General features: G+C 39.5%; 1 protein-coding gene across 6 annotated transcripts; it reads right to left on the reverse strand.

Annotated features, from left to right (window-relative positions):
- Window positions 1-894: 894 nt before the first annotated feature.
- LOC139143499 (uncharacterized) lies at window positions 895-22,284 on the reverse strand. Of its 6 annotated transcripts, XM_070713885.1 has the most exons (14): window positions 22,162-22,273; window positions 18,729-18,953; window positions 14,528-14,623; window positions 11,813-11,896; window positions 10,789-10,892; window positions 10,088-10,216; window positions 8,379-8,543; window positions 8,112-8,199; window positions 7,651-7,734; window positions 6,976-7,223; window positions 5,948-6,147; window positions 4,734-4,912; window positions 3,510-3,773; window positions 895-2,972 (listed from the first exon to the last, which is right to left on the reverse strand). In XM_070713885.1, exons 2-14 carry the CDS (start codon window positions 18,928-18,930, stop codon window positions 2,683-2,685), a joined length of 2,133 nt encoding a protein of 710 aa, XP_070569986.1. In that variant the 5' UTR covers window positions 18,931-18,953; window positions 22,162-22,273; the 3' UTR covers window positions 895-2,682. The 6 variants fall into 6 exon arrangements, with proteins under 6 accessions (XP_070569986.1, XP_070569987.1, XP_070569988.1 ...); XM_070713886.1 differs by lacking the exon at window positions 14,528-14,623; XM_070713887.1 differs by lacking the exon at window positions 10,088-10,216.
- Window positions 22,285-22,713: the final 429 nt, after the last annotated feature.

Here is a 22,713-nt window from a genome sequence, read left to right on the forward strand (position 1 = left end):
CCAGTTCAGCCTGCTTTCTAGAGATCTGTCTCGCACTGGTAGAACGTCAGCACTTTCACATAACAACTTGTAATCGGTTCAGTTAGTAACTGCACACGATGACAACAACAGTCCCCCAGGGCTATTGTATTGGCATATTGCATTTTCAATTACCGTTAGAAAGACCCGGACCACACTGAGTCATTCCTAAACATCGATTGCGATCGTTCAGGTTCACTACCGGCTAACAATAACACCAATGACCGTGTTGCATTTTTTAAAACTCGAACATCAGTCTTGGATTGCAAAGCTTTCAACAGTTGACAGACTTGAATTTCAAAAGCCCTTACTCAAACGGGCGCAAAGCAAAGTATTCGTCACTAAAGGTCACGAAAAATCGCTTATACACACAAATTCATAGACTTGATTCAAGTCGGTGAATTTCTGAAAACATTCACAGACTTGAACCAAGTCTAACAAATTCAGTAACATACATTTCTAATTATTATAACATTTTCCTGTAAATAGTACAAATTATTTGCCTATCTTTTGAGAACCACTACGAATTCAGCTCATCTGAAGAATACTTTGCCATGTCCTTCTTGTGGTAGTAGTCAGTTTTTGTCTTTTGTCTGAGAGCGCCTTTCACGATGAATAAATCCACTCATATCGGCCCCCCCAAATAGGTAATAGAGTATAGCATGAGGGCGCCTTTCATGATTAATAAACCCACACGTCACCAAGATAATGTAGAATTGTAATACAGTTTAGCATGGGTACAGCATCATTCAGTTTTGCCATGACGGCTGTTTGAGGTCGACTTGACATAATTTTGAGTTTATCTGGAACATTTCAACTCAACGTACAGCGCCACATCACGTCACAAGTTTCAAACAAAAGCCCAACAAATCAACCTTTAGAGAGGTGAATAATTTATTTGGTCTATAGTAGAGTGTACAGTAACAGGGAAATCAAAACAACACTTCACTTTGGAATAAATATTACTACACATGTGTAGATGGGGTCGTTAAATATAAAGTCTACAAAGATATAGAAAATTTGTTTTGTTGCATACGCATGTAAAAGGTTTTTTATAAATATCTTTGTTCCATAAGTCTTTGCATAGAAACAAGAATCACCCCTGAAAAAATTCAAGAAGAAACATCTCGCAAACATTTTGCTTTTGAAAATTAGTTTCAGTGTACAATAAAAGTGTGGAAATTTAACAATATAAAATACTTTCTCTATACCCATAAGACCTGATAAAGTTCTGATAGTGTACATTGCACTGCTTCTCTCTTCTCCTTGGGACAACAAACCTTTTTTTTCCATAACTTGTGTTCCGATAGAGTGCGCCCTCACTGGTACAAAATGCAGATCCCTTCAGCCAGAGCTGGTACAACTTGTCTCACGGTGGATGTGATTTCCATGATACTTTTCAAAAACAACTACCACATAATCCTATGTTATACATCATGGTGGAACCTCTGTGGAACCACAGTCCCTTTGATGCATGATTCAGATTCTATGTTGACTGTGAAACAGAAGTTTTGCATACTGCAAACAAGTGCTTATTTGGCAAACTTCTAAATGATACAGAGGAGTCCAAATTTTTGTTCTCTCAATAGGGGAGGAATGAAAATTTGCTTTTACGAAGTAAATGCAGAATTATTAATACAGGTATGCCTGTCGTCCACCATCTTGAACACAAACCTCACTCATGCAAGTGATTAGTGTTATTGTCCATCATGACTGTAACTGGGCATGTGCAAACTGAAATCATGACTGTGATTGGCCAATTGTCTAGATCACTGAGCAGACCACACCTCCTTCAGCCATTGTTCTTACATGTAGGATGAATGAATCTACACCCTAAACGGCAACATCATTATTAATTCCTTTGTAATTCAACATCACCACCTGCCAATGATTGTATCTTCATTCCCTTCAATTGCTCAAATGGTCATATCCCATTTAGTACCATGAAGTCACGCACAGACAATGAAACATAATTTTCAAGACACAGTGGTGTGTGTACACATTACATACTCACAAAATACCAAAGAAAAATATAGATCTCTCAAAGTTCATAAAATATGTAAATCTTTAAGAATGTATTCTCTCAGCGTATTATACCCTGTTTGCCCATGAAACAAAAAGATGAATTTCTTACGGTCAATGCAAGATTAATCTCATATCTCATAAAATGTACATTTTCTCATTGTAATACACTTTAACTGAATGTCTTAGTGGAAAGATCTTGTCATTTACGCATCAAATTGAAAAAAAATCTTTATGTGATTGAGCAATAAATAAATTGTAAAAATGTAAAAATGTTGAAAGACATATGACTGCTCCAGGTAATCAGTTAGTGCCTGATGGTATCAACACTGGTATCTTATTGTTGCCATGAACTTCACACAAATCTATCACAAAACCTACCCTGGTGCTTCTGCAGTCAGTAAATGGTGAAACAGGGGAAATAACATTTTTAAATAAATAAACATACATTAATATTGCCTTAGTAATCTATTGTGATGTGATGTGTTGAACCCAAGTAGACTGGAAATGTCTCAACATACTGAAATTCTAATCAAACTGTCATAACACAGCACTCTGAGTTAAAAAAAAATTGAATGGAAGAATAGGGATTTTTTTGGAATTTGATACTCTTTAATTTGGTGTTACCAATGTCTCTACCACTCATCCGCTACCTCCTGCACTTGGAGAAGAAGCACCTGCTGCACTGGTAAATCCTCGTACTGTTCTCAGGTATCGGTTGTAGTCCGTCCCCATGTAAAGCTGCGGGTGTTTGTCTACGGTGAAGAGCAGGTTGAGAGAGGTCTTGTGTTCGTCTGTGGTGGCACCCACAGCTTGGTACAGAGTCTGCAAGCCATTGCTGTGCGCGGCTTCCAGAACTGCGAAGGCGTTCGCCTCTCCGGTTTTGACTATCCTCTCGGATGTTGCAGTCGCGTTTTCATTGATCTCCCTCACTGCAGGTATAGAAATTGCACAACACACCTAGCTTTAACTGAAATCTTACACAAGAAGTTCAATTCCTGAGAGAAAAGCTGCATTACCCCATCCCATCTACCCCACAACTTTTAAAAATCTGCCCTTCTTCCTTGATACAGAGCCACTGAAACATTTTGGGAATCTTAGTACAATAATTCAGTGTCTTTTTTATCTGTGACAGTTTTATACAGACACAGCACTTAGTATGTTGCATAAAAATAACTATGAAATCCAAAGCAACTTGTGTTATGGCTATGCAAACAAAAGTTTGATGTTAGATGTTTCTGAGTTTTGTGCATGTCATGGAAATGTAATGAGAAGGAATAATATTGACATCATGTCCCATTAAACTTAATATTTATGGTGAATAAAGTTTTACTGAATGTTGAAGGTATTCTGAAGGTATGGAGACATTTTGAACAGTGAAGTGGATCAGACTGTACTCTGAAATACACTTTGTGATAGCACCCTCTACAGACTTTTCGCACGCATTCTACTCTGCTGGTCCGCCTTACCTTCGTTGAGTTTTGCCTCCTTCAGTGCTTCCGTGACTTTCAGTGCAACAGCATACTCCTGCTGGTACACTTCCATCTCCCCATGGATGAGAATAAGTTGCTGTGTTATGTATTTGTTCAGCAGCACCTCGGTGAATTCCAGTCTCCCCAGCTGAAAGTACCTCACGTCCACATGCAGACCCTTGTCACAGTCAGCAGCCATGCTGCACGTCTCACAGTCGTCAAACTGCTCGCACTGGGCTGGGTCTTTGGGACAGCAGTTTCCTGTGAGTTCATAAATTGCAATTACAACTACAATAAAAATTCTGAAAGCATCATTTAAGGCTGTTTTTTTGCAATTTTTACCTTGTGATATCATAAAATGTACATACTGGTAGTTTTAAAACTTGCCAGATGTGCTGCATTCTCATACATTGTTTTTATTTTAAAACTTTCAAGGAAGAATTTTAATTTTATTACAAATTCCCAAACAACACAAAGTTTGCATAACTCTTTTAAAATGTTTTTAAGTCTTTTAAAACTGTGCATATTATCTAATTCTGATCCATTCAAAAGCTATTGGAGCCTGAGACAGACAGAGGGCATTGAGTTGGTGAGTTCTGCATCTTTTTTTAATTGTTACATCATCAAAAAGAAGCCCATTCACATGATGAGGTGCCAATCACAAACCAGTGAAAGGTAAAGTGCCATGTTCAAGGGCACAATACCATAGCAGAATCTCAAACTCACCATCCTCAGATAGTGAGTAAGTTACTGAGGCCATAGCAAGGTCTCGCACTCACCACTGGGATTGTGAATCTGGTACCCTTGTGTCAATGGTGTCTTCAGTTGTGGTTATCAAATGATACTGCAGACACTAGAACTACTGCACATTGCATGGACTAGTGCAAATCAGGTGATGTTTACAGGACACTGACCATCTTCAAAGAAAGTTCTACCCATGCAAACTTTGAGGCATTTAATTACAACAATACAAAGCTGGGGACAATCATGTGTCTGACAAATTCAAGGGGGCACAACTATGCAACACAAGTATTTAACCCCTTCGATCCCTCAAATGCAAGATAATCCAAGTATTGCATTAAATTGCTGTATATCCTGAGTGCCGGAAAATTCAAGTGCGACCCTATATGTGTTCTCAATGTGTTTGATGTATATTTAGCAACAGGAAGGTAGTCAAAGGGTTAGGTAAATGTGTCGTAACTATGGCTACCTGTGACTTACCTCCAAGTTTGAGTCTTACAGCTCTGTGCAGTGATTCTTCTGTCTTCCTTCTTTCTTGGATGAACTCATCGATTGAAAACTCCGTGGCTGCATTCTTCACTGCAGCATTGGCAACACTCTCGATCACTGGTTCAAAGTCGTCATCATATTTTTCAAACAGAAGACCAAGTTCATCTGGCCTAGAAAGAAGAATGCACAAATGTAATATAGTTTTAAAATATATTTTCCTCTGATTTTAGAAGAGCCAGTAAGGATTGATGATTTTTTTACTATTTTTATTTTTAATGTCACCCATAACTTCTTCTTCTACTCCCAAAAGCGTGTTGAGATACACAGTATTCAGCTTGTTGATTAAGCCTGTACTTGTAAATACTGCATTGTTATTGTTGGCAAATAAATTCTGGTCTGGACTAGAATTCAGACATAAACAGTGACAATGCATTAACACATATATAAACACTATGTTGACAACCTAAATAGTGCATGTATCAACATTCTTTTGGAAGTAGGAAAAGAAAGTGCAATTAAACTTTGAATAACATAAAGACCTAAAATCAAAATGGTGAAAAAAATCACTGAAAGTGACAGCTACTGGCTCCTTAAGTAAGTCATACACTCAATAGATTTCTCTGATGAGTTTTACTTGATTTGTCGCCCATTACACAATCAATATTCTTGAGTATATATGGTTTTATTTTTCAATTCTAAAATATAAATATGTGTGTGAGTCATATAGTAAAGCATTACATGCAAATCTTGATGAGAAAGTATTCCAGAAATTTTTTTTTTCTAATGGAGGCTTTTATGAGCCAATAGCCTGCAGACATTTACCAAACTTCTTAACATGGGTGTCCAATTTACAAGAAGTGTGGTGTTCCATGTTTTGTACATTCTGTATGAGTGCAGTAAAGTTGCAACTGTGGGAATTTGTTTTTCACATCTGGTAACATAGATAAATCTTTTGGCTTTAAATATGAGAAAATTAACCTTTCGGCCGTAAATATTCAAACTTGGTAATGACAACCAATTTATACATGCAGAAATTGATCACCAGACTTGAGTAGGAAACTGGTTTTCAATCGGATTACACTTTGCTGAATGACAATCAATATTTTATCAGATTTCAATTACAGTCTTGAAATCAGAGTACAACATTGCAGTTTCCAGGTTTCAAAATCCTGATAAAATCTCATTACACAGATTTTCATACTCACTTGAGAAAATACTGGAATGTGCAGTTGAGTACAAATTCCAGCTTTTCAGTCGATGTCACTTCCAAATTTTCCAGCGATACCATGTGAACTGTGCCATAGAATTCCCGGAATTTATAATCTGGCCCTATGCCGTGCCTGCCTGACATGTATGTTTTCATTTCATCAATTTCACCTGTGGACTTCTGCTCTTTCAAGCCAACCTACAATATTGAATGTCAAGTTTGAAAAAATGGTATCTGCTGACAAAATAAATGCTACAGCACAAATACTGAAATATGAGATGTATATTTTGTATGCCTCCACATATCAACACGCAGGATTTACTAGCCATGTTTGGCAATTATGAGATTACCTAAATACTCTGTGCATCAGCTACATGTACACATTTATAGACTCAATACATGCTGCACGGTGTTCTCACTAGCTAGGTAAAAACACAGGGGCAACCATTTACATAAAAATTCATATCATAATTTGCATATTTTTCTAATAAATTTTGTATGGTTATTAGCATATTAATAAATTGCTTGAACAACAGACGGGCCTCTTCCCAAATTCCCTTGTGGACAACCCTGATGCAAGATCAATCAAAAATTTGATAGTCTAAAAAAAAATTTTTGCACCAAAATGTCACAATCATTCTTGCGGACTGGGAGACATGCTGATGGGTTTCTGAGTACTTAGCATGGATGAAAAAAAGTATTTTATGAGCGAATTGTGAAATATCAAGTATTTTGCTATGTACAGTAAAACCTGTCGAAACCGAACGCTAAAGGGACTGAGAAAACTGTTCAGTTTACATAGGTGTTTGGTTTATAGAGGTTCCTTAAACATGACATTCTATGTGGAAGGGACAAGAAAAAGTGTTCAGTATAGACAGGTTTCCAGTTTAGACAGGGTTTGGTTTAGATGGGTTGCACTGTATATCATGAGATTCAATGGACTGTAAACACGAGCCACAATACATGGCAGAACATTGTAAGGCATACTGTGCATGTCATAAAAATCATGGACGGTGCATGACTCACCCTGTAATAGTCCAGATACTTGAAAGTCATCGGTACCAGAATCAAAATCAGTAGAATTCCAATGGCTATCATTGCTGCGATCAAATATGTAAACACTAGAACTGCGACTGATCTCTCACTCTTGGGTTCAACGTCTTCAATTTCATCAACCTCTCCCTTCGGCTTCTCATAATGTACGTCAGGGACGTCTGACAGATCAGAGTAAACCGCCTCCCTGCTCACTCTCTCTTCTTCAACATCTGCATTGCCTGATAGTACAAAATATTTCTGATCATTTCAAGCAAAAGTTTTTGATCAGAACTGAATGAATGGTCGGTTAATCATTGAGTGCTGTACGTCTCTGATTCTTAAAAATTTTGTATAGAGCGCCATAGACATGATAGGGAATGACAGTAGTTTTCCACTGATAATTACAATGGGAAATCCAGGAACTCTGAGCAAACTCTGATAATATTTTTGTTAATCGACAAGTTTCTCTAAAAAAGTTTAAGAAACTGAATTCAAAGTCCCTGCGAGTATATCTGATGAACAAACACTGAACATTATTAACGACAAATTTTTCCACCGTGTACTTTCATTGATTCAGCACAAAGACACACAGACATGCAACCTTCACTTACTGAGTGTTAATAGTTGCGCACGCATGCTGAATACATTTAAGAAGTTCAAACTCACGTGCATCCGCCAATGATGTTTCTGTGTACTCGTGGTCCACTGGAATATTTATAGTGTTCACACCATTTGCCCCATCAGCAGCATCTGTTGGATCAAAGAAATATAAATTTTTGTAGAATATTTTAAGAATGGTTTAAAGTTTCCTTGAGGAAAGTTTGAACAAGTCTTTCAATTTTGAGATGCATACTACCTTAACCCCAAGTGGTCTACAACCTGGCTTTCCCATGTAATGGAAAGCGCCCTCTTAAGGCTGCAGAACACCTGAATCTTTTTCCACAGTACCAGTAAGCGTGAACCTACCTTGCTGCAGTTAACACTTGAGCACTGATTTTTGTCAAGAGACAAGGCTGTTTTCTGAGAGAGGGAGTTGTAACATCAGATGATTTTCCTGACAGACGGTGTAACATTGTATTGTGATTGGTTTCGCATGTATGATTGAAATGATGAAATGTATGATATACCTGGAGACAGTGTCCTCAATTCTACCATTGGTGGTGTTAGGACTGAACGACCTGTTTTCGCTGAAGCTCTAGATACTGGCACTGCATCCTGAAAAACAAAATAACTTTCTCTGGTTACCTTTTAAATACCGTATTTTCTACGTATTCATAAATGCTTTCAGAAATCTAAAATTTCAAATGACTTTGTAGGTATAACTAACCATGTACATGTAGTTGGATTTCTATTAAAAATTAATTAAAGCCACCATTCATTCGATTGGATATTACCTCATATGCCGGTGGTGGCCTAGGGGCTTTCCAGTTCTCCACGATTTCTCCCTCTTCCAGGGATATTGGTCTCCTTCTCCACGGATGCCTTGGGGTTTCAGACTCCCCAGATGACACGGAGGGATTACTGTCTTCAGATATCTCACTGACTTGATCTTCAGCATACTACACAGAGAGTGGTGCAAGTGATTGTTGAAACAGATAAAAACGTTTATTTCTGATTGACGGAATTGGTTGCTTTTGATTAGTGAAATTGTACAGCTGGTAATTTCAGCATCTACTTTTGAGCAAAATTGTTGAGCAAAAAATGTATTTCAGTTCAGAATATCAGGATGACAAATTTAAACTTTGTACAAATATTCTGATGAGACTTTCAAGAGCTATATTTATGAGAACTTGTATCCTCCCTGCTGCTGTGCATAGAATATACAGTTGAAGTATCACATTGAAAACATTGAATTTTATACATTGAAAAATATTAGAACACACGTTATTGAACTCAACTCTTTGTAAAGTGCAGTGGTGTTTATTGGAATTATTGTGTACCGGAGACAAAGACATGATCATGTTTTGTTGCTGATGTCATATCTGCATAAACCAACATCTTGGGTAAGTAAACCACGCGGATACCCTGTTTCTACTGTTGGTACTGAAATCTCTTTTACACCTCAAATATATAAGTTGTTTTTGTTCCAAGATACTATCTGAATAGAATTTGACATGGGTGTCCCTTAGTGAAAGTTTCAGTGTTATTTATGTCATTTTTGCCTCTTCTTTCTTTCTTTTCTATCTTTCCTTTTCATTCTTTCTTTCCTGTTTTATTCCTTCTTTCTAAGATGTCAGTAACTGAGGACAATAATTTTCCATGATTTTCCTTTGATATATCAACCACAATCATGTCGTGGCTAACAGTCATTGTCGGAGATGAAAATTCTGTCCACAGAGAAATTCTTTATCATAATCACTGAAAGCAGTTCTGGCATCCATGTGCAGGCAATTTTGACATGCCAAGCACTGGGTATCTCAATATGCAAGAGGGAACTGAGGTTGATAAATGGAACAAATAATGCTGAGAAGACTGTAAAAAGTTGCAATTGCTGGCAACTGAAAAAGGTCCTTTTAAAAACAATGCTACATATTGTACATAAATGATTTGACTGCAGAGATAAGTCTTAAAGGGGCATTAGCTGTAATATTTGATGATTTTTTCCAAAATTTTTGTTAAATTTAAATTGCTAGTTCGTGTTCTAGTCCCGAAGCATGTTGATAACCTACTGCATGATTATGTACCTTGTAAACATTGCACCTATGCATGTAAAATGCAGTTACTTGTTTTTGCATTTGAATTCTAGTCTGAACCAGAATTCATTTGTCACCAATAACAACGCAGTCTAACCATGTACAAACTGAGTTGACAAGCTGACACTGTTTATATCAACATGTTTTGGGGAGTAGCACAAGAATTTGCATCATTTTGGCATTTTTGAATTCTAGTCCAGACCAGAATTCACTTGTCAACATAACCATGCAGTCTACACATAACTGACTAAGTTGACAAGCTGAATACTGTGTATCTCGATATGTTTTAGTTATGGAATAAGAAACTGTAATGACAATAAAATTCACCAAAAATTACAGCTACTGGCCCCTTTTACATACATGTACATGTATGCATCAAAACATGATCATGGCTTCTGTGTTTAACTCACGTTAGACGAACTCGGAACGTGTCCATGCATTAGTTTGTCAGTTTCATTGTTAGAGGAAGAACTGCTTGCCGCATCATCCAGAATTTCACCAAGTTCAAGATCAGGAAACATTTGACGAAGGAGGAGAGTCTGGACATGCCGATGGAAGATAGGGGTAAAAATAATACAAAAATCCCAAAGATAAAATCGTGCAGAAATGAACACCATGAATGTGAAGACGGGTGTTACCATTGCCAACTGTTGCAACAACAACAATGTAATCATAACAATGACAATGATGTGATGGCTGAGACAGAAAACATTATTGGTCAATGATGCTGACCATTTGATTGATGATAACGACAATGATGATCACAAAGATTGTTTTGTGCTGGAAGAAGACAGAATGTAAATCATGACAGTTGGGATGAAAGACACATACAAGAATATTTTCCAACATAAACAATACATAATCCTACTGAAAGATTCAGCCGTGTGAGGGCGCTGCAGCACTCTGCTATCTATGAAGGTTACCAAGCACCTACACATGGTTGAATTTTTCAGTCTACACATAATCCTTTATGTTTCCCCATGTGCAAGTGATATTTTTTCTGTTTTAAACTCAGGATAAATTGGTACAGGGGACCTCACACATACACACAAAGTGAATAATGAGTTGTGCGGTGGAAACTTTGTGACAAAGAATTTCGATAAAGGCATACCTCTGGAGAATTATGTTCCACATCCTCCTCTTCCTCATCAGCAAACGGTCTTGGTGGCACTGGGGGAGGTTCTGGAGCCAGTGTAAAGCCTCTGTTTTGTTCTCCTGGTAAACAAAATGTAAAATTAATGATGGTGGGTTGATGGAGCCATGTTCTGTAGAACCTTATTGTCTCTGTTTTCAAAGAGAGCTAGTAAAGCAAGTGAAAGGGAGAAAACGCTAGGATTGCTTGGGAATGGGCTACATGGCAATTTTAGTTGCGGTAACAGCGGGCTTTGACTTCTTCATCCCTGGCCACTCCACAAAGTGAGTGACTGTAATTCATCAAAGTCAAATAGGTTGTTACAATATAGAGTGCTGAGCAAAATCATTTTCCTATAACTGATTGGAAAAATTTTCCTGTGAACAAAATACCACATTGTAACATATGGGGAAAATCTAATTTCCCTTCTAGCATATTGGCACACAGACCTTAATCATAATGTAAATGCAAATAAATGGATATATGTGACATGCAAAGTTCAAAGGCCAAAGGTCACAAAAACGATGGGTTTTATGACTTTGAGAGAAAGTGCAAATACATTCAAGTGCATGCATTTATTAATACACAGAGTTAAAGGTTAGGAAAGTTCATGCATTTAAACCCAGCCACAAATTTAGATTTGCTCAATTCTTGATAAGTGTATGGTATTCCTATCACATTGCAGGTCTGCAGGCATACCTAATTCACCACATCAATCTTTGAAGGAACACAGTGTACATGTAGGAAAACCAAACTGGTAATGCTGTATCGAGCTATCCAAGTCTATCTACATGGGTGTAGAGACTGTGGTCTCGCATACAATAATGTCACTTCATCATGCAGTACACAAGCAACTTTCCACCAGCAAACTTCAACATTCCCTGCACCATAGAAATAGAGCAGACGTCATATCAGCAGCAACCATTCCAGATTGCGATCCCATGGGTTATTCCATTATGCAGGGGAAGGCATGAGCTTAAAGGGGCAAATACACTATACCTACCTTTGCGTCTGTCCGTGTATTGTTTAGGCATGGGGGGAGTTGATGGGACTCTACCTGCCAAACGTTTTGGGGAGAGTCTCCTCCCTTGCCATGACGAAAGAGAATTACATTAAAAGTGTAAGCAAGGGAAAGGGTTTCATTTCAATGCAAGCTTTGTACAGTAGGTCCAGAAACATGTTACACCACTGAGGAAAAGGTGAGCTAGACCAAAATTTTGAGATGGAAATGATCAAAGATCCCTCACATTTACGCACAGCTATAAACATGGCCCAAAAATTATTTTAACATTCACGAGCATGTGTAAAACTGCTGACGTAAGAACATTTAATTTGATAATATGAATTAAGTGACCATGAAATCCACTTAATAACATTTAAGTCTTTGTATGGAAATAGAAAGACAAAGTACACACTATAACAAGGACTGACTGTACAACTGTAGCTGTCTATTGTAGGCAGAATGGTAACTGATAATTTCTTCTGACATTTGGCCATTTCAGAACAATGGATTCGGTGGTAATTCTGTACATAAAGCAGTTTATACACAGCATTGTACAACCTACTTGTACAACCTCCTAAATACACATAACTGTACCCAAAGTGTGTTCTAACTGAAAGTACGGTCAGCGTGATATGTGTGTACTAATTACACAGTTCAAGGCGCTTGGGAGACATTTGGATACAGTGTATCACATTACACATCATCACATATTACCCATGCTGCAGTGCTGCAGACATAACACTTTGTACTCTGAAATGCATATGTAACAGATATGTTCAAGTAAACACAAAAGATAGACTGTGAACTATAAATCATAAACATTGGCCACTGCCTATGTAGAAATCTGTGAAGATTTTTATCATGTTGTTTCTCAAATAGTGGAAGAAGTTAGGAATAAAGCAGTGTTGCAGCCAGGACGCGCCATTGCAACAATGACCCCAAAATAAAACCCATTGTCCCGCATTCTTGCATGTGGTGGGGGGGGGGGGGGGGGGTCTGCGGGTCATCTCAGGCGCACTGATGAGTCTATGACCTTTGTTTTGCATGATTATTTTGAGGCTTATATTTTCGTACTTTCGGAGCACAGACTAAACTTGAAGAGTAATTAAAATGCTGCACTTTATATTATATTAGCTGCTACAATTACTTGCCTGAAATTGAAGCATTTTAGTGAAGTGGTCCCGGTAGCTTGAATTTCAATTTGTGAGACTAATTTGTTACAATATAATACAAAATTTGATTAACAACTGATGCATGTATGTCCCCAAAATGTGCAAAATGCCCCAAAAAATAAACATTAGGGGGACGCAGAGTGTCCCCTGGTGTAAAATTCCTGGCTGCAACACTGAATTGTACATAATGTTGGCAGCATGTGAATAGACAAGAAATGGGATGAGAATAATTGGTCTTCCCATTTCACTCTTTGAGATTCCCTATACATAATTACATTGCACCCTTTGATTTTATGCGGCTGATATTGCATACAACACACTGCACCCTTCAAAGATGTTGGAAGCAAAATGAGATTGAAATATTGTCATTTCTTTTAAGTGTGGATTTCTGAAACATTCCAATACAGATGACTTGTGAATGTCTGAAGACAAACTGGCTTATTTAATGAGTAACGAATATGCATAATAATATAATAATAATATTTGGTTCTTATATAGCGCACATATCCACAAGTAGATGTGATCAAGGCGCTTTACAATTATTATTACCCCTGGTCACTGGACCTAATATTATACCACTCAACTCCCTGGGGAGCAGACAACAGCTCACATGTGCAGCCAATAAGCGCAGCAGAGCTAAACGCACACATAACAACCTCTGTCCTACCAGGTACCCATCACTCTGGGTGGGGAGAAGCAATGAGGAATAAAGTGCCTTGCCCAAGGACACAACACCACAGCCATGCCGGGGCTCGAACTCACCATCCTTTGATCGTGAGTCCACTGCTCTAGCCACTGGCCCATGATGCCAACAACGAAGATGCACAATGATTAATGTCAATATAGAGCATTCAGAAAACCTACTTGATCAGCATTTTTTTTCATGTTTCATTTATAAAGAAAGAAACAATCTTGACTATTTGCCTTTAGTCTGGAACAGTGACACATTTTTTGAAAACATATTTTTTGAGTGGCTTCTCTCACAAAGCCCTTTGTGAGAGTTCAAAGAAGATGACAATATTACAATGTCACATTCCTGCATTTCCATGAGCAAGCTCATGGAATTGGCTGACAAACCCGGAATTCGAATCGACCACGGTACAAACAAAGCCATGTGCGCAAACGCGCACAGACGTACGTGTATTTCCATACGCGTTAGTACACATGTGGGTTTGTTTGTACCGGCATCACATGATTATTTGGGCGTACTGAGTATGTAGAAGGGCGTACGCATCGCGTCCTTTTTATTCCGGAGTAGAACCATTGGCTGACAATGCTCTACTCACAGTGTCCTCTACCTCAGCCTTACAGCTGATCCCGTATTTCCCAAAACTGAGAAATCAGAATGTAAATTGAAGTCTACCAGCTCACTACTAATTCCACAAAGATGTGCCCCACTTGATCACCTATTTCATTAGACATTACGTACCAGGTTACCAGGACAGTACTCTACAGGAGCAACATGGGTCTAGGATGAAATGCAATGTGGCATGAAGCAAGGTTGGATTTAGACAAGAGCAGAGAAAGAAATAAGACGTCCTACCTCTGATTCTATCGACATAACGCCAAGGAAGAGATGGAATAGGAGGAACTGAGTCATCCAGCTCTGACTGAAGATCAGATGTATTCTCAATGTCATCTGATATGCGTTACAGAAGATGAAGAAGGACAGATAAGTGATGATGAAGATGATGTTGGCATGGCAGAATGAACCTTGGTTGAATATCTTATGTGTAGATCTTTCAAAATATTTTTTAATCTTCCACAACTGGTGCACTGTCATGTTGAAGGTACTGAAACGTGCATTTTTTGCTAAACCTGTACTTCCCTAAATCCCAGTAAACAGGTCCACACTCACTATTATAACAATGTGTTTGGGTCAAACCATGACGATGAATGGGTTAAACTTTTAGTGACTGGGAGCAACATTGAACTAAATGAATCACACAAAAGTTCACTTCACCTTGTCTAATCATGGACCATTGGTGAATCTGAGATAATATTTTGGGTATTTTCAAAATTTGTATGGCAACCCCTGCTTTTGCTTTCATTTGGATGTTTCTGATTTCTTGTATTTTATCTCTCATTCCATTTTGAAGGAAAACACATTCTAGGTTGAGATTCAGTAAAAAGCATTTGATTTCATTTTTTACATCATTTATTTTCAACCTTACACGGCAAAGATTTGCTTGTGCTGCCTGCAACACACAAACATGTATAAATATACATGTATGTGTGTATAAATGTATAAAAGAAATAACTGTAGTTGTGAGACATGGAAATAGAATAGGACACAGAAATAGAACATATCCATGGTACAAAGGTCTGAATCTTTGACCAACTATACATCAGTGAAGCAATATCCCAGGTGTAAAAGTACAAGTGTTATTCAGTAGAAGTATTGTACTGTCAAGTTACTTTCATAAATTCAAATGAAATTCAGTCATGTTTCAAACCTGTGTGTAGGACATGAAGAAGACTTGGAACAAATTTAATGATTGTTTGAAAGAAGAACTTGTATGTATGTATGTATGTACACTGATCAGTGACTCCTTCCAGCAAGCAACCGTTATTTTCCTTTGTCATTGTACAAGCACTGATCTCACCAAAAGATGTAGTCAGGGGTCAATGAGATGGCTTCTGTGGCCAGTGGTTGGTGGCTTGCATTCACGCGCCACAATCATTGCGGCTACAAATGTAGATCAGTGATAGTTCCATGTACAGGTGCATGAATGAAGGAACCGGCGAGTCATTGGCACACACACATGTGCATTACCCAATACCATAGCAGTATGTCATTGGTGCAAATACAGCAATCTGATTGGTCAAGACGTGAAAATAACAGAGCTATGTTTGTGCTATAGCACAGTTGGAACATGTGCAAGCTCTTAGGCAGAGAAAAATTCCTTTTTTGACATTTCACCCCAGAATTTCAATAAAGTATCAATCATGATATAATAGCAATGCACCACCTTAGCAATGGGTAAACCACTTAGTATGTATACATTTGCAAACTGGTCCAAATCTCATGATATAACCATCACTGGTGCAGTTTAGAGCTTTTAAAATAATCTACCTACTAACTTGCAATCCAGTATTAGAAGGTGGAGATGGGTGCAGATGCCTCAAATGCTGTTTTAGCAGACATTATCAGTTAAAATCCATAATATTCTTCAAGGGGGAGACAGTGGCTAGTTCCAAAATGCTGTATCATTTGCTGCATGCTTTTTACCTCGCGTGCGCATGCGCGCAGCGAGGTTATGGTTTAGGCATTTCTGTGTGTGTGTGTGTCTGTCTGTCTGTTAGCAAGATATCTCAAAACGGCTTGGCAGATTCCGATCACATTTCGCACACAATTTGTTCTTCAAATTTGCAAGAACTGATTAGTTTTTGGTGGTTGTGCTTTGCGAATTTATCAAGTTATGAGTAAAAGAAAATTTGTGGCCTGTATAAGTCTATGGGAGGCTAAATAAGTATGTTTGAGGGCGCTATACTAAAACATTTTACACAAAGTGATTTCTGAATTCAGTCACTCGGCCGCGCTGATCGCTAATCTTGAGTTTTGACTGTTGATGTCGTCGTGTCGACGTTTGACTTTAAGAATCGTGTGGGTTACTCTGGACATAGCGAACCAAAAGCTAGATTATCGAAGGTAAGCGTCATAATATTTGATCAATGCATTTTTCTCTGAGAATGAGATGTAGAGTGACACTTTTCAATCTTGTGTGTGTCAGCGAATTTATATTCCGGCATGGTTCCGCTGAGATCAGCATAATATTATGGCGACGTATTGACAGTCTGTGTCTTTTAAGTTGCTTTTCAAGATTGTATTAGCTACAGAACCAACAATGACAAATTTTCATGAGATTTCCATGTTGGCATTGATGTTAAATCAGCAGCAGTAGGCTAGCTCCTGCGTACAATAGGTCTGCGTTTCCCGGCGGTACGGTGGTAGGCCGACAGCTTGTACCACACTGTCCACAGGACACCACGTGGTAGAGGCCGTGTGCACAACCTGTACGCAGAGCTTCGAATACACTAGACAGAGTTCGTGTTTCCTTAAATTAGGCATTGAACTTGACAATATAGGCAATAACCAGAATCATCGACCATCGCCTGACAAGTGCACCATAGTCAGCTGTACATGAGTTATGTGGCGTGGTGAGCAGGTTCCCATGGGTATTTATTTTTTGAAACGCGTACTTCAAAGGTCACGAACTCATTTTGCTGCTACACGGCGCGGCACAGATGATTTTGAGAATTCGGGAACAAATTTTGTCATCTATTGACACATTTTCCTTTTCATAAAAGCCAATACCCCAAGAAGTACTTTACAAAATGTGCACGCGAGGCCATTCAGTTCATATCTGGTTATAAGATAATATTGTATGATGTCTTGTTAGAAGTAAATGCGTCAAGTTTGTATGTTTATAATTTACATTCTGGTTTTTACAATAATGTATCAAACAACATGATGGGCAATCTCTGACTTAAAAGTTAGAAGATATTATCAATTGTATCAACAATAATATCTAACAACAAAGCATCTTGGGTATCTGCACCATTTCTCTCTCCTTGACCTGACCTTCTAGTAGCTACCGGTAGGTTTGAGTCTAATATTAAAAGGGGGTTGGTGGTGTCATGCCCAAAATACTGATTTATTTGCGATAATATCCAACAAATTGATAACATTGTCTATGTTAGATAGCTTGGGTCTCCTAAAACTTAGACAAATATGGTGCCATATTAATCTTTACGGCCCTGATACGGCTTTTGCGGCCCAGGTCGTACGGCGGAAGGGCCCGAGCGTGCGAGGGCCCGTATGCCGTACGACCAAGGGCCGCAAAAGCCGTATCAGGGCCGTAAAGGTTTTATCATATACCTTATGAAATGGTAAATATGTAGTTTACATAATATTCAACATTGTTTAGGAGATAAAAATGCGTGCGATATCAAAGATTCATCGCCATTTGTGTAAGTTTTTCAGAAATACGATGACCGCTTCCCGTCGCGGATTGACATACATAATGACGTCATTTGTTTACCTGCAGAATTCTAGAACGCGCAAAGCAACATCCGTACTGCACGTGACCAACAGAGATCAAGGTTGAAATCGAGGTGTATGGAGGGCAAAAACATGTTGTCAGTTTCTGGTAATTTTTACTGAACAAGCACGCACTTAGTATACACAGGATTTCACTAGAATTTAGAATAAAAGCCGATGTCACCTGCGCGGCTCCATTGTCGCCACGCGCAACTACGATCTGAGTGAGCAGACGTTTCCTAATCTTGCGCTGGCTTTGTGTACGAATGGAACGTTTGCAGATAGCAACGCTTGTAGTAACCAGAATAGAAATAGTTCAGAATGCACGCGATTGCCCATATTTGGGCACCAGGCCGGGGCGTGATACGTAAAAAAAATGCACGGATCTGAGGGCGCTTTCTCCCATAGCTTTACACAGGCACGTGAATGTAGGTATATGATATCATCTGATAATAAATATAATGCAAATGTTGCACCTTCATTTGCATTTTATGGCATCCACGCTAGGAATGCAGAAACCAATAAATACGGCCAGGTCAGTGACCATGTGACTTAGCCCTTTCTCTGAAGTTTGTTCACAATTGTGCAAGTACAGACACTGAAAAACAAACTTGTTATGATGAGAAGATTCCCTTCTTTTTAACTAATATTATAACAAGGTTGAAAATTTAGCGTTCTTTAAAAAGTCGTAAATACTTACTAAAATTGTCTCCAGCTATTTGTTCATATTCAGGACTGTGTGGTCTTGTTGGTCTCTCAGACTCAAGATCCAAAATTTCTTCGATACCGGATTCATTTTCATCTGTAAAGGGCTTCCTCCGACTGGAGCGGGTTTCCTGTGCTGCGTCTCTGCTGTGATCATCTAAATCGGCCACGTCTCTCTGGTTTTGATCGGACGCCATGATTATGCTATATGTAGTCTCAGCTGTGGAAAGGTATGTTGAAAATGAAGCTGAAATTCGCCCTTTGATAAGGCATGGACACTTCTTCGAGGCTATGGTTACCTCAATACTTAGTGCTTTGAAAGGCTTGCTCAGTTGATGTAGGGTATGACTCTGGGAGAGACTTGATATTTGGACTAAGCGTTCAAGAGGTGATATTTACCTTGTACAGCCTTCATGTGAAACAAGGCCTGGAGAGGACAGTGCGCGGAATTGAAATTTGTTATTTTTATATATAATCCCATGGTATTTTTCTCTGTTTGACGTCATCGTATACGAGTGTTTTTCACGGAGCCGTACAACAACAACAAGTTGTGCAGCTCCCCGAAAAACACGAGTATACGATGACGTCAAACAGAGAAAAATTCCATGGGATTATATATTTATCACATGAACAGTCTTCTTATTTTTCTTTGATGTGGCTGGATCAAATTATTGTAACAAATTGCATGATTTTTATCGCGATTTTGTGTTTTATTTACGCGGATTACTTACATTTAATGAGTAAAGCGGTCCGTCACCCAGGAGATGTGCAAATGTTTACAGGTATACTTTCATTCATAAATCCCATTAAGCTAAAAATTTGATACATGGAATGGTATCTCCACCAATCAGACATATGGATTCGGTCACGTGCGCGTGTCAATCATTGTCTCGCGCTGGAGCGATGCCAAGGCAAGTCTGCCATCGGCGGACATAGCTTTCACCGCGCTGGCGACGGATAACGATAGTATTTTGAGTTATTTAGAATATTTACAATTATATTTATAAAGCGAATGCAACGGCACGATCGAAACAGTAGTGATCATTCTTAGAGATGCTGTGGCTTTTAAAATATCACAAGTTTACGGCCTTGGCGAGCCCGAAAGTTTCAGATCGATGACACAGTACACACACAGTGTACGCTTGTACAGTGGGCACTGCGCGTCACCGGTCTCCGCCGGTGGCCATCTCAGTCGTCAATGTTTTCGTCATACGGACTTTGATATTTGCTGTGACACATATATCCCCCGTAGGTACTTCCCAATTTTGTTACTTGACGGGAACTCTGTTCTGTTGTGAGTGTTGTCTGAGTCAACTTTCGATATGCATCGGATTCTACAGCGCTGCACTGCAGAGTTTACGCTACAGGTCGACAGCTGCAGGTTTGATTCCAATCGAGAAACAATGGAATAATTTGTGTGATGAAGGAAATTTATCATTGTTCGTCGATATTTGTGCCTTCTATGTCTGAATTAATTGAACTTTCGTTGAGGTGTGTCTTTCGAGTTTATCGCCAACCGGGATCGCCAGGTACGACGTCGCTTGGCGATCGCCAGGTATAGTACGACGCGATGATGTCCACGTCCACATTGAGCCTTGTGACTGGAGCCGTGACGTTACTGAGCCAAACGATCGACGGTATCCTACTTCGATTCTTTGGGATAGCTAAAGCTTTAGCGACTCGAAATTTCATTGGGCATGCCTTCTATGTTTCTGTATCTGGATTTGTCGGGTCACCTTTTTGTCAAATGTCATGAGAGCACGGTATCGATCACGACAAATCGGTCTGTGTTGCGACGTGCACGTACGAACGGTACATTGCAGGAAAAAAGTTCCGGTTGATGACGTACAACAGCATATGGATTTCTTATCCGTGCTGGTGTACGTCACACAGGTGGAGATACGGGCCAGTTCATGTGATAAGTGTGTAATATCCAACAACCAAGACATGTGCTATAGAATGGACGGGAATATTACTTGGGATTGTCGTCTTAACTTCAGATAGCCGATCGCCATCATGGGCTACCGCGCTTTGTCTATGACAGGTATGACATCATCCATTTGTAGTCTGGTTCCCTGACCCATTTCCCCGGTAGAGGGCGGGGGAAATATAGGGTCAGGAAGGCCATCTTGAACAGAATTTTGTTCAAGATGGCGGAGGTTAGTCACCTGACAGAACATGCTACAACAAATATGGCTGCTACCATGAAAACACCGGTCAAAATTCGACTGAATCAGAATTATGTTCGAACACTGGTATCCGAACAAAAAACATTGGCACACGAGACGGGAAACATAAATGAAAGGGTTAATCCAGTAGTACGGGGAAATAGAGGTGATTGAAAGCTGGCTGTGATATTGCAGCAGTACTTGTGGCGTGTATCGAACGCGCTAGGGTCATTGAGGTCATCGCCGACTGTGGCGTGACCCCAATGACCCTAGCACGTTCGATACACGCCACAAGTAATGCTGCGATATCACAGCTCATTGAAAGCAAACTTTGTTGGAAGTGCAAACGACGATTGATTTCGATGGATAGAATGGTGTCCGAATTTCGCGAAAAATGCCAGGCATCATGTCGACGTTCTAAAAGTATCAAGAGGTGTGCTAAATCACAGTGGCTAAATCATGGAGGTAGAAAGTCTTTCTTTCTACCTCCAAGGCTTTGTGGTACAAACAAGAAGTTGGTGTCAAGTGAGCCTGATAGTGCGAAACCAAGAAAGATGAGAAAAAGTTACAAGTGTTACTTTCATATAATCACAGCTTGTTTTATTTTAACCCAATAGCATCCATGTTTACATTAGCCGGTACCTGACCCTATATTTCCCCCCGCCCTCTATACCGGGGAAATGGGTCAGGGAAACCAGACTACATCCATTTGTAGGGATTATCAATTCAAATTCAGGTCTCTTTATTATATTTTTAGCTTGGACTACAGCTCCCTACAACCCCTCCACATCACAGTCGCTTTTGGTTACTATACCATCGATGTACAATTTGTACAGTGTATATCCATGCTAATAACAGGCCCGCGACGAAGGCCTCTAGGCTCTGTGCCCCAGAAGCAGAAGTGGGTTACCGGTGCCTTCGTCTTGTCAAAGCGACAGCGACGTAATCACCCAAAAGTCGAGTTAGACATCCCTCCGAGCTCCTCCCCTGTACTGTACGAGGGAAGTCGTGTAACCTATCACATCAAGCGCATGGACCACAGTCACTTGTGCATCGAACGATACACGATAACCGCTGGGTGGTATGAATTACAAAAGCAGGGATATTGTTTACCAGTGGCCATGTATGACACTGCATCGATTCACAAGTGACCGTGAAGCGACTGTCTAGAGTCTGTATGTCAATCCATAGCTGTTGGCTCGGCTCTGGGAATAACAACAAACATTGATATACGATCGATTTTGAACATGGAATTCTTACCTTCTACTCTCCCTACATCGTTTGTGGGATCAAAATAGCAATCCTTAAAAACTAAAACAGTGGGTGTCAGTTACGCCATTTTGTCAACGCCTTTACAAGTCAACATCGATGCCATAAATAAATAAATGCCATGTTTGACGTAAGATGGCGCTCTTCACTTCCCACAGAGTAGGCATCGCAGGGGAACCACTACACTGGCCCCCACAGGCGCTCCTTAGCTCCTCCACCGTATTAGTCTGCTAAATAGATCGATTTTCGGCTCGATCTCTCGATCCCGTAGTCGATATTTAGGTTGCAGTGGGGGGCATATCGACCACGGGATCGAGAGATCGGCTAATTAGCAGACTAGCCAGCTAAGGAGCGCCTATGACTGCCCCCCCCCCCCCCGTCGCAGACCCCCCCCCCAGGATATCAAATGTGATATCCTGGGGGGGGGGGTTCTGGAAGATTTAAGAAGTTGCTTTTTTTTCGTACTGATCCATTGCTAATTTTTTTTTAAACTCTCTGCTTACCGGTAATATATATATTTATTTATTTATAATTTTTGGGTTA

This window comes from Ptychodera flava, chromosome 11, assembly GCF_041260155.1.
Source record: "Ptychodera flava strain L36383 chromosome 11, AS_Pfla_20210202, whole genome shotgun sequence".
Lineage (NCBI taxonomy): Eukaryota > Metazoa > Hemichordata > Enteropneusta > Ptychoderidae > Ptychodera > Ptychodera flava.

Bases quoted from the DNA above. Each gene is read 5' to 3' on its own strand.
- LOC139143499 (XM_070713885.1), bottom strand. From the start codon at position 18,930: ATGGCGTCCGATCAAAACCAGAGAGACGTGGCCGATTTAGATGATCAC. The intron at 11,897-14,527 runs GTAGGACGTCTT...CGTCATGGCAAG, and splicing joins TTATGTCGATAGAATCAGAG to GGAGGAGACTCTCCCCAAAA. The intron at 8,544-10,087 runs GTGAGTTAAACA...CTCTCTGTGTAG, and splicing joins ACGTTCCGAGTTCGTCTAAC to TATGCTGAAGATCAAGTCAG.